Genomic DNA, 14,383 nt, shown 5'->3' on the forward strand with positions numbered 1-14,383 from the left:
AACAAGATGGAATGAATTTGTGAAGCTCATGTCCTTCAGGTTTAGATCCCACTGAGAGAAAATAAATGGAATCTACACAAAAAACTAAAGCGCAGTCACAAGAAAGAACAAAAAAAATTGAATCCAATCAATTCACAAACCCAAAAAAAAAAAAAAAATAGATTCTGTGGAACACATATCCAACAACCACATTTAGATCCAACAACCACATCTTATGATTTTGTAAAATCATAAGAGTTTTGAATCAAATAACAACAAGATGGAATGAATTTGTGAAGCTGGCCTTCAGGTTTGGATCCCACCGAGAGAAAATAAATGGAATCTACATAAAAAAACTAAATAAATGGAATCTACTTAAATAAATGGAATCTACACAAAAACCATAGAAGAGCATGTATATCCAACCAAAAAAACATAAGAATTCAGTATACGGCAAGGCAAATAGCTCCAAAAAAAAAAAAAACCCAAATTTAGAAAATAAAGTTCCATATTTGTAACATAACAGCAGCCGAAAAAGTAGAAAAGGGGAAAAATAGAAAACAAAAGAATGAAGATCTGAAAAATAAACATCCAGATCTGTAAAATTTTGACAAAAATTGGAACGACATAAAAAAAAATTTACATAATTTGAGAATTTTTACAAAGTTGTTGCAATTAGGAAAAATGAAAAAAACATCTAACAAAGAGCGAAATAAAAGAGGATGCATGTCGAAGCAAAATAAAAATAAAAATAAAAAATAGACACAACCCAATATACAGCAACAACGGACAAAAAAACTAGACCTGAAAAAAAGTTTCCTTTAGATCTTCCTTTCCAAACCCATAACTTCCACGACTTCTCAGATGACAACCCAGAAAAAAGAAAAATATAAAAAAATACAAAATATTTCCGAACAAAGAACCAGATCTCTTGAATCTCATCAAAAGTTGAGACAATTTAAAAATAAAGTTTTTTGCATATCTAAAAATTTTTACAGTTCATAAGAAAAATCTTTAGATAATCAAATGTTGGAAAATAAAATTTTTCTTACATATTTGGGAGATAAAACGTCACACTTGGTTGATATTGTTTTCGTTTCTTGAGGAAAAAATGGGAGAAGAGGCGCACACAGTGCAGTTGGGAATGTTAGATATATTAGCACCAATAAATCAGCATCTAATCAAGATAAATCTATTATAGTTGTTACCTAGTTGTTGCCGTAGTTATCTAGTGAATCACGGCAGATTTCATTTGTATTTTGTTAATATTCTATTAGTAGATGTTTAAATGTTTGAATACTTGTATCTATCTAGATAATGTAATTTAAACTACTCTGTACTCATCTATATATATGAATACACTTGTACAATTGGTAATCAATTGAGCCAGAAGTCACTTCTTTTATATTTCTGACTTGGTATCAGAGCATTAAATTGCTCATGCAACTCGATCCTATAAGGCCTCATCCAGTTCCTCTTTTGTTATCCCAAACATTAGCTCTTTGGTTTTTGTCAAACTAGATGGAACCAATTATCTAAATTGGACTACCCAATTCATTCCTGTGTTTAGAAGCCATGACTTATTAAGCATTATTGATGGGTCAGAAATCTATCCTTCTCAATATCTTCTTTATTCCACTGGAAAATCTACTTCTAATCTCAACCCAGATTACTTGGTTTGGTAGAAGGAAGATCAATTTATTTTGGCCTGGTTAAATGCCACACTCAGTGAGAAGATCCTCTCCACAGTCTATGGATTGACAACATCCAAACTGGTGGAATACATTGGCTAGTAGATTTGCTCCTCAGTCCAGATCTCGCATTTCCCACCTCAAAAGACAACTTCAAACATTGCAGCAGGGCACTAAAACCTGCCCTGATTACTTGATCCTTGCTAAAAACTAGTCTGATCAGCTCATAACAACAGGTAAACCTGTTGATGAGGAAGACTTGATCTCCTATGTCATCGGGGGTCTTAATTCCATTTATAATCCTTTCATCACATCTCTTCATTTTGCCACCAGAGACAAACTAATTTCATTTGATGATTTTCAAACTGAATTGCTCAATTATGAGCAATTACTTGAATCTCAAAACAAGACCCTTCCCAGTGATGGCACTCAGTTTGCTTTCTTCACAAACAAACCAAAGTTTAACCATCGCAAGAAACCCAAATACCCCACCCAGCAAGGCAAGCCTTTCAACTATAATCGACCTTCTGCCAATTCAAACATTAGCAACTCCTCCCTTAAGCCACAATCATCTAGCAGCCCCTTCACCTCCAACAAATTCCCACCATGCCAAATCTGTGGCAAACATAACCACCAAGCCCTTGATTGCTATCACAGGATGGATTTTACTTATCAAGGTTGGCATCCACCAGCTCAGTTGGCAGCCATGGCAGCCCACACTCATGGCACACAAGAAGTTGAACAGCCTTGGCATCTTGACAGTAGTGCCAACAATCACATTATTGCTGAATTGGACAACTTGACCCTGCACCAACAACCCTATCAGGGCAATGATCAGGTCACAGTGGGCAATGGAGGAGGTCTGCACATCACCAACACTGGTTCTTCTATGCTTCTTAACTCCAAAAACAAATTTTTTTTACACAATATCTTACATTGCCCTAATGCATCTTCTAATCTTTTATCCATCCAAAAATTTTGCAATGACAATAACTGTTACTTTGTCCTCACATCATCTCATTTCTTTGTGAAGGACTTACAGACCAAGGAAACACTTCTTCAAGGGCAGAGTGAAGCTGGACTGTATCCCATGTATCTAAAGCAGCTGAAACTCAAGAAATCTAATCCTAAAGCTGCTCACATTTCCTCTTTCACTACTTTACAAGGTGTCAAAGCTCCAATCAATATTTGGCATTCCATATTAGCTCATGCCTCTGAGTCCACAGTTGCTAGGGTCATTTGAGAAGCTTTGCTTCCTATTTCTGGTTCTATAAAACATAATAATCTTTGTAAGTCTTGTCAAATTACTAAGAGTCACAAACTTCCTTTTCCTGAGTCCAATAACAGATCCACACATCTTCTTGAGTTAATAAACTCAAATGTTTGGATCTCCCCAGTTGCTTCTATCAGTGGATGTAAACTCTATGTTATGTTTATTGATGATTTTTCCAGATTTACATAGTTCTTTCCTTTGCAATTCAAATTTGATGTATTCTCCTGTTTTCTTAAGTTTAAACAACTGGTTGAAACTCAATTCTCTGGAAAAATCAAACAAATCATAACTGATAATGGTGGAGAATACCTCTCCACTAATTTCAAAAATTTCCTCTCTACCAATGGAATTTTACATAAGCTCACTTGTCCTCATACTTTTGAGCAAAATGGGATTTCAAAGAGAAAACATAGGCATATTACTGACACAAGTTTATCACTCTTAGCTCAGTCCCATCTTCCATCATGTTATTGGGTTGATGCTTTTCTCACTGCCATATATGTCATCAATAGGCTTTCTACACCTTTCCTTAACAACCAGTCACCATTCTTCACCTTATTTAACAAACCACCAGATTACTCATTCCTAAAGACATTTGGTTGTGCATGTTACCCTTTGCTTAGACCTTATAAAACCCACAAATTAGCTTTTAGAAGCACCAAGTGTGTTTTTCTCGGGTATAGTTCAAACCAAAAAGGATATCGATGCTTGGATTTAAAGTCTCAAAAAGTCTACATCTCCAGACATGTCATCTTTGATGAATTGAATTTTCCTACTTCTGATACAAGGGCTCCAGTTGCTGCTTCCTCACCCTTGCAGGATATTTTTCCCTCATCTGTAAGTGCCTCACAATCAAGTTCTTCCTCTAATTCCTTGTCTCCTAATGTAGTTTCTTCTTTTCCTATTATTACACCTCCTACATTCACTGTCCCAACCTCTTCCCTTGATGCATCACCCTCATCTGTCACACCTGAGCCTAGTTTTCCCAATGACACAAGCCCCCTTGCTTCACTTAATGCTTCCATCTCAGAAACACAACCTACTCCTTCTCCACCTGATCTTCATATTGATCTTATCTCTGCAACCCCACCTGTTTCATCCTCACATGAGCGCCAACTCCCTTCACCTAATTCCACTCCTCTCACCACCACAAATCTGCCTACCTCCTTCTCTACTCAAATCATTACACGATCCATGACCAACTCCTCCAAACCTAAACAATTTCTAGACTACCATCTCTAGTACTCCACCAAATATCCTCTCCAAGCTCTCTCTACGATCACTTTAGCCTCTGAACCCCAAACCTATAGGGAAGCAGTGAAGAACCAGCATTGGCTTGATGCTATGCAGGCTTAATACAATGCCCTCATAGCCAACAAAACTTGGACTTTATGTCCACGACCTTGCCATAAGAAAGTTGTCAGGAATAAGTGGGTTTTCAAGCTCAAACAAAAATCAGATGGGAGTATTGATTGTTACAAGGCCAGATTAGTGGCTAAAGGATTTGATCAAATTGATGGGGTGGACTTTAATGAGACATTTAGCCCTGTTATTAAACCAGCCACAATTAGATTGGTACTAGCATTAGTTGTTCATCATGACTGGTTTATCAAACAACTTGACATCTCTAATGCCTTTTTACATGGTTTTCTTGAAGAAGAGGTTTACATGAAATAACCTAAAGGGTTTGAGGATCCTCATCTCTCTGATCATGTGTGCAAATTACATAAGTCCATCTATGGACTCAAACAAGCTCCTAAAGCTTGGTTTTTGAGATTGTCACAAGCCCTACTTGCTCTCAGGTTCAATGGCTCCACAGTTGATACATCTCTTTTTACATTCCATTTGAATGACATTTCTGTTTATGTGCTTATTTATGTTGATGACATAATAGTTGCCAGTAATTCCTCTTCTTCCATTGACCATCTTATTACTCACCTTAGTGCTGAGTTTGCTGTCAAAGACCTTGGTTCCCTCTCTTATTTTCTGGGAATTCAGGTTACAAAAACATCAGAAGGTCTCCATCTCAGTCAAGGAAAGTATGCTACTGATCTATTGAATTGCACAAGGATGGCTGGTGCTAAACCAACTTCCACACCTTGCACCTCAGGTTCAAAACTTTCCAAATTTTTAGGGGATCCACTCAATGATCCTACTGAATATAGAACTTTGGTGGGAGCTTTACAGCATCTCACACTTACTAGACCTGACCTATCCTTCAGTGTGAACCAGATATGTCAATTCTTACACTGCCCAACCACTGATTATCTAGTAGCAGCTAAGAGAGTGTTGAGATATCTAAAGGGCACCTTACAGTTTGGTCTAAACTTCAGCAAGGGCTCATTGCAACTTAATGGTTTTTGTGATTCTGATTGGGCAAGGTCTCCTGATGACAAGAAGTCCACATCTGGCTATTGTATATATCTTAGTGCCTGCCTTATTTCTTGATCAGCCAAGAAGCAACCCGTTGCAGCTAGATCAAGCATAGAAGCAGAATATAGGTCTATGGCATTCACTGTGGCTAAACTCTACTGGCTTCACATGCTCTTTCAAGAGCTGCACATACCACTGACTAGTGCTCCCTGCCTGTGGGTAGATAATCTCGGTGCTTTGGCTCTATCTTCTAATCCAGTATTTCATGCCCGTACAAAACATATTGAGGTAGATTATCATTTTATCAGGGAGAAGATATTTAATAAAGACATACAAGCAGGTTACATCTCGACAGCAGCTCAACCTTCAGACATTTTTACAAAAAGGTCTAACTTCGGCTAGATTTTTGCTCCTTCGTGACAAGCTAATGGTTCGAGATCTTCCCATCACCTTGAAGGGGAATGTTAGATATATTAGCTCCAATAAATCAGCATCTAATCAAGATAAATCTGTTATAGCTGTTACCTAATTGTTGCTATAGTTATCTAGTGAATCACTACAGATTTCATTTGTATTTTGTTAGTATTTTGTTAGTAGATGTTTAAATATTTGAATACTTGTATCTATCTAGATAATGTAATTTAAACTACTCTGTACTCATCTATAAATATGAATACACTCATACAACTGGTAATCAATTGAGCCAGACTTACTTCTTTTATATTTTTGACTGGGAAGGAAAAATACGGGAGGAAGAGAAGAAAAAGAGGTAAAAAAACAAAGAGAGGCAGGGCGAAGGAGAATCGGGAAGGAGATGAAATGAGGGAAGAGTGACGTGTAAGGATGCTTTTATGCGGGCCGGCTTAAGGTTAGATTTTTTTTTTGGGTGAAAACATCTCTCAACCCAAAAAACAAGTGCAACACACAAAATTTAACGTGATATCTATGCATCCCATAACCAAAACAACAACATGACTTACAGATGTAAATATTTTCCTCATACTGTAAAAATAATGTTTCCTTAACTTTAACAAATTTTTATAATGTACATACTATTCTAATTCATAACTTACCCTTAAAGAATTCCTGTGATACTTTTCAATATAGTTTAGATATATGTTTTAATATTCCTCTTTAATATCTGCAAACAAAAAACTTGTTTCATATAATTTTTTTTTTAATCTGTGAATTGCATGTATTTATATGAGTCACTTTATTTGAAATAGTTGATTATTTCTTTATATCATGATATAAAATTTCTCTAAAAAATATTAAACTTCAAATACTTTTGTACAAAAAATACTATTATGATAATGTTTTTCAAATAGGTCATCTATAATGCTTTTCTGGCTAACTACCGATCCCAAGTCCTATATTCACAAGGCATATGGGCCTTGCACATAGCCCATTTATACTAGTGTATATATATATATATATAATATAGTAGTAATCGATTGATCTACAAACCAAAAATTTTCATGGTTCTATGAGTTTTCTAGATAATTATTTATTTTATATTGCGTAATTGTTTTTTTATTTCTAATATATTTTAATTGGAAAAATGAAGCTAAAGACCTGTGACCTGATAGATATTACTCCTAGGCATCAGCCTCCAAAATGGAGGTCTGAAGTTCGAAACCACCCTCCTTCAAATGTATCAAAAAAAAATTAGAAAAATGAAAATATGTTGATATGAGAAGTGAAAAGGTTTTGGGGGATGTTCTTTTGTTTTGTATGTCAACAACGAATTAAGATATGAGAAATCAAAGAACTTAATTTCTAGATATACCACCTGCCAATGCATCTACGTTAGCTTAGCTATTATTTCCTCCATCATATATATTAAAATATTATTCTAAATAAATAGACATTATATTAATGAACAGATTGATAAATATTACTAGGGCAGAGTAGAAATCCGCTCCAACCCCTACTCCGCTCCGGCTCCGCCTCGAGTCCGCTCCAACTCCGACAAGTCAGAATCGGAGTCGAAGTTTTTTTTCCAAGGAAAGTCAGAGTCGGAGGTGGAGATAAACCGACTTCGATCCACTCTGACTCCGACTCCGATGCCCTGGCTCTGACTTCAACTCCCACTCCGCTCCGATATTGTACATGTTTAATTATGTATCTTTCTATATATTAATCATATAAATATAATAACATGTAATAATAATGTATAAATACTAAAATGCATAATAACATGTAACACCAATGGATAAACATTAATATATAAATAAAAAATTTATAATAACATGTAATACTAATGTATAATAACTAAAATATTGATTATGTAGATTTCATAAAACTATATCTTATATAGTGAGTTAAATACTAGTATGAACAAATGTACCTAAAATAATATACTTTTACAATAATAACATGTAACACTAATGTAACTAATATACCATGTAGTAGTAATGTATAGACTATAGTAATCAATTTATGACTCTATAATAACTTATAACATGTAATACTAATTTTGTTCTTTTTTCTTCAGGCACAAGTTGGAATGAAATTCGTTGTAATTTGTATTGGTTCTTTTGTTGTAAGTTATAACTTGTTGATGGAATTAAAACTTGATGGATAATGAGCTATAAGTTGGTTGGATAATTTGGGAGAATGGATGATGATGGATAATTAGTTTGTAATTTTGGTTATGTATTTTTAATTTGTAATTTTTTATAAATGATTTTAATTTGTAATTTTGGTTATGTATTTTTAATGTGTGTATCATAATTAGAAAGTTTCTTGTTGCAAGTTTGAATTTTGTTTTATTTTACAGTGTCTAAGATTTTAATGTGTGTATCAAGTTCTAAGGATGAAGGATCCTTGTGTAAATGATTTATTTTTACAAACTTGGTTAAATAAATTAGAAATTAGAAATTATATTTAAAAAAAAATTGATATGGAAACCCAAATCTGATTAGAGTTCAAAATTATAAAATTAAAATATCAATGGGTTAAGGAAAAAAATCCAGTAAAAAGGCCTAACTCCGACTCCGCTCCAACAAGTCAAAGTTAGAGTCGAAGCGGAGCCTATAGAAGTCAGAGTCAGAGTCAGAGGTCAGATTCGACCTCCGACAAAGTCAGAGTCGGAGACGGAGGATAACAATACCAACTTCGAAAAGTCGATACTCAACCCTAAATATTACAAAATAATAGATTGCAAATCTGTCCCAAAATCTATAAAACAAGCTCGAAGAGGCACTTTCGAAGGGATTTCTGGGACGGGTATGTAAAAGAGAAAGGAATATTAGTTGGGTTTGTGAGTCATTGTGGGCGGAGTTGTTCTCTAATGGAAAGCATAGATTTTGAAGTAATATTATATACAGTTTTATGATTTTGAATTTTCTTCCAATACGGTCATTTTTTTTCATATTTTTTATGCATTTCATTAATGTAATTGGTCAAAGTAATTATTTTATATTAAAAATAATTTAACCAATCAAATTAATAGAGTGCATAAGGACTATACAAAATTAACTACAAATAAAAATTTTATTTTCAGATTTACTTAGTCATTTTTTTTAAATAATTAGATTTGCAAACCAATTATAAATCTAATTTTTCTAGATTTTGGACGGGGTTCCCAAGCTTAATTTACTACAAGAAAAATGAATTTTTGTTGTGATATCCCGTTTTTACATATGTTTTTATTGAAGGAGTATTTTAATTTAATTAAAATATTAGTTCTTTTATTTTAAACTATTATATTTTAATTAAACTTATTTAGCTGTAAAAATTATTTTGTATAGCTTTCTTAATATTAATTATTGTTTTGAGTTTAATTTGATGTGTAATTTATTTTAGTTTGTTTTTGGATTTAAAATTATGTTGTTAGTATTTACTAGTTATTTATTATATTTTAGCTAAATGTGATGTTTAAATTATTTTATTCGTTTTATAACTTTTAAAGTTATTTTCGTCGGATCAATTTCTGAACTCTAGAAGTGAGGACTGTACCTCATTTCTTTTTCTCATCTTTTCTTTTTCTCTTTTTCTTTTTCTCTTTTCTTTTTCTTTTATCTTTTTCTTTCTTTTTCTTCTTTTGTTTTTCCTCTGGTTTTCCTCCCGTGCACACGTAGCCTCTCTCTCCTCCATTTTTGCCATTTGCCTTCAACCACCCAATGCTGCCGCCGTGTACTACACCACCTACCCAAATTTCTTTCCCTCCGACTAATGAACATCTCCATCAAATTTTACCTCCATCCGAGCTACCGTTAACCACCATGAGCTCCTCCAAGCTGCTGCATTTTTGAGCTCCAATGCCGCCGTCGTTCCACATCCGGCCACTATCTTTTCACAACTTCATCACCGACTTCTTGCAGTCCTAAACCACTCATTTCTAACTACAATCCATCATCGGAGCAGCCCACACGACCACCCTTTCCGTTTTGGATTTTTTTGGCCTTCCACTGCCATTTTCACCGCCACCCACGGTCAACCCTCACTTCCACTAGCTTCATAAATACCTCTAAGTCATTCCCTATCAATACCAAGCCTTGGTTCATCCCCATTCAAAAGTAGGTATTTCATAACCCATGACCACAGTATTTTTACACTGTTATGTTGTTTTTTCTTTGCCGTTTGCAGTCCCTTGATCCTTTGGAAATTATTTTATAGCACTGTAAGTATTTTTCAAACTTTCTTTAGATTTAAATATATTTTTGCTTTAACAATAAATTGTGACTAGCTGGTTATTCCGGACTGAGTCCGAGGAGTCGGGGGTCGGATGGATTTGAGGATAGAGTTAATTATGTTTAGTTGATGTTAAGATTTATTGGATATTTTGTCTTGATGTTTGCATTGCATAGTGCATGCATGTTCATGTTTGAAAAGGAAAACTGAGTTTTCATGTAATTGCATGCATGTACATGTGTTGAAACTTGAAAATTGGGTTTTCAAGCGAGAAATGTTTTTTTGGCATATGTGAACGATTGGATTGATTGATTTGAGTCAGAGGCACGTGTAGAGATGGTGGTGAGCAAGGATGGTGATAGAGTACTGCCTATGATGTACACAGCATAGGGATAGTGGTAGAATCCCGCCTGCAATTCCCACCGACAGTACTCTGATGGTATAGTTAATGAGCCATTTTCTGGAAAATAGAGAGATTGGTTTTTGGGCCATTATCTGGAATAATGGTGAGGATATGTTTAAAGGAAATGTTTTGGGCCAAAATGGAATTTTTGATGTGCGTGAAAAAATGTGAATTTTTGGGACATATGCATATGGCATCATGTTCATGCATATTGTTGTGGCATGGATATATTTTTATCTTGAGATTTGTTTGGATTATTACTTACATACGATACCATCTTGGGTGCCGTAGACTTTGTTACAGATAAGGAGGAAGCTGAACTTGAGGAGGTGGCTCTGCCAAAGTACTAACGTTGGAGTTGCTTTATTTTTAGAAATTATTTTAGTTGCTTTTATGTTATGAAATCTTGATTTAAAACAATGTTAAACTTGTAATATTTTATTATGCTTGTTTTAAGCAAGCTTATATTTAAACAAAATTCTGGTACTTAGTTGAAAACTTTTATTATCCGCTGCGTGGTTTTTATGTACACTTGTTACATATAACAAACTTGGCACTTGGATATAGGATGTGTGACCCGTGTTGTTATCATTCCGATGCTTCAATTTCCACGTGTCTGTACGTGAGAGTTGGGGGCATCACATTTGTGATCAATTTATTGTAGTCAAAAGATTATTTACAATCAATTTTAATTGAAAATAATCATTTCGTTAAAATTAATTAGTTGTAAATAAATAATTTTCTTTATAGTGATTCTTCGGTGTGTAATAACAACACTGGAAATGTGAATTAACCACAAATGTCAAAAGTCAACTTTCTTATATGGTTTCACTGACTGACAACTTTATTTCTATTCTTTGTTTTAAGTAAAATATATTACGTAGTGAAGGAGTTGTTGATGCTATGCGCGCGCTAGTACCAAATATCCTTTGCAGTGTGTGATGGTTGCCAAACTTCCTGCCCAACGTTCACAATAAAGTTGACTTTGCTTCCACCACCAATCAACATTTGTTTAGAAAGTCAAACCTTGTTATTAATGGTATCGGTGTTAATTCAGTAATCTTATTATATAACCGTATTATATAACTGTATCCACATTCGAATGGGAGCAGATATACACAATCCAGATACTTCTCAGTGTGGATTGGATTTTTTTCTCATACTAGACTGGATCTGAAAAAAACCGGTCCTGATGCACAGCTCTACTCGGCATTCCAGCCCTCCTCTTTGCTTTCTCAAGGTTTTCTCCTGCCGGCCACATCCCTCAAGCTAACAAATTAAACCGATCGAGAAATGTTTAATTTGTGTCTCAATTTGGTATGTTAGATTATAAAATTATTTTTATAAATTTAATATTTTATATGAAATCACATCAATTTTTAGATTTACTTTTATAGGATCTCTTGTTATAATTTCCTCCCATTTTAAAATTATGACTAGTAGAAAAAGACAAAAAAATGTTATCATTGAAATTGTCAAATTTTATTATTTCCTGAATTTTGCAAAATTAGCACCATTGAGATGATCCATTTTTTTCAAATTTGATTTATTTTTCTTGAAATATTACGATTAGGAAGGCTGGGGACAGATTTTTATTTTTATTTTTTCCCAATTGATTGCTTTTCGGCTGCCAAAACCTCACACTAGAGCTTATTTGGACACTAGAACATTTGTGAATAATAGTAAAATAGTTTAAATTAAGATGTTTAATTGAATTTTGAAAAACGAGAGAGAAAAAATTGATTAAAATATTATAAAATTAAAATTATTTGAATATAATTTTTTAAAGAATAATGCTATACACCACACCAGCCACCATCCTACTTGCATCCCACTATATATTATGTGACATATTTATCACCATTTGATGATAAATAAATATGCAATAAATCATCATTCAATTGTGATAAATATGTAACATCTTACTTAATGGGATGTAAATGGGATAGTAGTATGATGTATAGAATTTTCTTTTTTTAAAACATATTTTTCAAAAAAAATTAAAAAATTTGTATTGTTTTGTGTGAAAGTTTTAAAATGTTGTAATGATTAAAAGAAAAAAAAAATTGAAGATTTAAAATTAAAAAATATTTTATCTCTAAATAATATTTGAAAAGAAAATATACGAGAATACATCAGCATACTTGGTTACCCAAACTAGAGACAAATCACTGATCGAATTCAGCAAACTAATTTGAACATCAAGAACCTTAGCATTCGAATCCTACTTGCGTGCATGGCTGCCATGGCAGTACTTCTTGACTGTATTCCACCAACAGCTCGTTCGCTAGACTAGGAAACATTGGCCCAAATCCATGCATTGGCATGGCCATTTTCTTTTAATTTTCATTTTATGCATTGCGTCTCTATATATATAATGTAGTTTTTATTTGGACCGTAATTTACCTCATCCACTTGTAGTTTTTTAATGCACATACATTGATACAAACGGGCGTTTCTCTTTTCCAATAATACAACTCTTGAAAGTAATTGACTTTGCAAGTGGTGTCTTAGATCCACCATGAGACAAAAACAAGCCCCTTTTTGGGATCATGAATTGAACCGTCCTTCTTCTTATTATTGCCAACATGTTAATATTTTACCAAGTCTTTGGCCACGTGATTACTTAAAGTACTTTAAATTTTTCATCCAATTTTATTTAAAGCCAAGTTGCTATAGAGTTTGACAATTAGTTCTGACAAATATTATCAAAGCATTATAGGCACCGTACCCACCCACCCAGCTAGCTAGCTAGCTAGATGTGAATATATATATATTTAGAGAGAGAGAGAGAGAGAGAGTCAAAACCATTGCATAACACACTGGCTGGTACTATATATATTGTTGAGTAAGGCCGAAGAGAGCAAGAGCAGATGACATGGGGCTGTATTCCTTCTCCCGTTATACCATTCTGATATTATTACTCTCTGCAGCAATCTTGGCCATGCAGCCTTATCAAATCAGTGCAGGTTTGAATCCTACCTCTAAGTTGCATTAGATAAAGCTGCAATTTGTATTCCTGCATGGATTCTTTTTTTGAACTGATCATGTTAGATATATACAGCATGATCAGCTAGCTACGTACGCATGCGCAGTTGAATGACAATTATTATTTCCTGATCAATCATATATTACTTGAGCATGTAACTATTTTCATAAAATCTTGCAAAAATTAGGAAATGAGTTGAGATTGGAGTCTTGCAAGGAAAGAGATCGAGAAGGAGATAAATGCATGATCTCTTCAGAAGATCAGGACAAATGAACAAGTTCCTCTTCGAAGCAGTTACAAGTTCCTCTATAAACAGCTCGCTCACTCTGTAGAATTTAGTGAAGAAAAATGAATTAAGGAACTGTCTCTGTCGACCAAAGACCTATAATTAAGAGAAAATTTGTCATCTAAAATTGATGATGATCAGGTGCATAAACAGTGTCTTGACATAAATGTGTGCCAGCATTTGTCTTAATCACTTCAATTTGTAATCAAAGCGGCAGTACATAAACGTAATTGATGCATTCTAAATTATTTTCAATGGCTAGATGGGAAAGTTTTTGCAGCAACACTTGTTTGATTATATATTATTGGACTTTTGCAGATATTGAAGTAATTAGAAAACTAGCAGCACGCATGCCAAGTCCTCCCCCTCCACCAAAACCAAATTTGAGGAGAGCCCAGAAACCACCAGAGCCTCCGCCTAGCTCTGTACAAGTTGAAAATTAGGATCCTTCAATCGGCATATGTTATTAAGTAATAAGAGTGGAATATTTCTGCACGTATGCCTCCTTTTTATGGGATCAATGTAAGATTTGGGTGTTTCTCAATAAGCTAAATGAAATTTAGACCACTCGGTGTAATGCATGTTAATTGGTTGTAATTTGACTTCAAGATTGTAAATAAGCTGGCAAACATGCTTGCTAACACCCAATAGGGAAAAAATACCCACTGAGAATGAAATAGAGAGAGAGAAATGTTGTATCTGATCTACAATTTCAACCGAAGTTTTCATGGTTCTTTGAGTTTTCTTTCTA

At 34.1% G+C, this 14,383-nt stretch overlaps 1 protein-coding gene, 1 long non-coding RNA gene and 1 pseudogene across 2 annotated transcripts; all 3 read left to right on the forward strand.

Moving 5' to 3' along the window:
• Positions 1-1,911: 1,911 nt before the first annotated feature.
• LOC122298040 lies at positions 1,912-2,036 on the forward strand (annotated as a pseudogene).
• A 2,504-nt stretch (positions 2,037-4,540) lies between these two features.
• On the forward strand, positions 4,541-5,391 carry LOC122296888 (uncharacterized mitochondrial protein AtMg00810-like). Its single transcript, XM_043106684.1, has 2 exons — positions 4,541-4,605; positions 4,746-5,391. The coding sequence occupies exons 1-2, from the start codon at positions 4,541-4,543 to the stop codon at positions 5,389-5,391; spliced, it is 711 nt and encodes a 236-aa protein (XP_042962618.1).
• A 7,819-nt stretch (positions 5,392-13,210) lies between these two features.
• On the forward strand, positions 13,211-14,383 carry LOC122295493. The gene is made up of 2 exons (XR_006238096.1): positions 13,211-13,326; positions 13,951-14,383. It is a non-coding gene; the product is annotated as an uncharacterized LOC122295493 (long non-coding RNA).

Source organism: Carya illinoinensis, chromosome 15 (genome assembly GCF_018687715.1).
Source record: "Carya illinoinensis cultivar Pawnee chromosome 15, C.illinoinensisPawnee_v1, whole genome shotgun sequence".
NCBI classification, from domain to species: Eukaryota; Viridiplantae; Streptophyta; class Magnoliopsida; order Fagales; family Juglandaceae; genus Carya; species Carya illinoinensis.

Bases quoted from the DNA above. Each gene is read 5' to 3' on its own strand.
- LOC122296888 (XM_043106684.1), top strand. From the start codon at position 4,541: ATGACTGGTTTATCAAACAACTTGACATCTCTAATGCCTTTTTACATG. The intron at 4,606-4,745 runs GTTTACATGAAA...ACTTGCTCTCAG, and splicing joins ATGGTTTTCTTGAAGAAGAG to GTTCAATGGCTCCACAGTTG.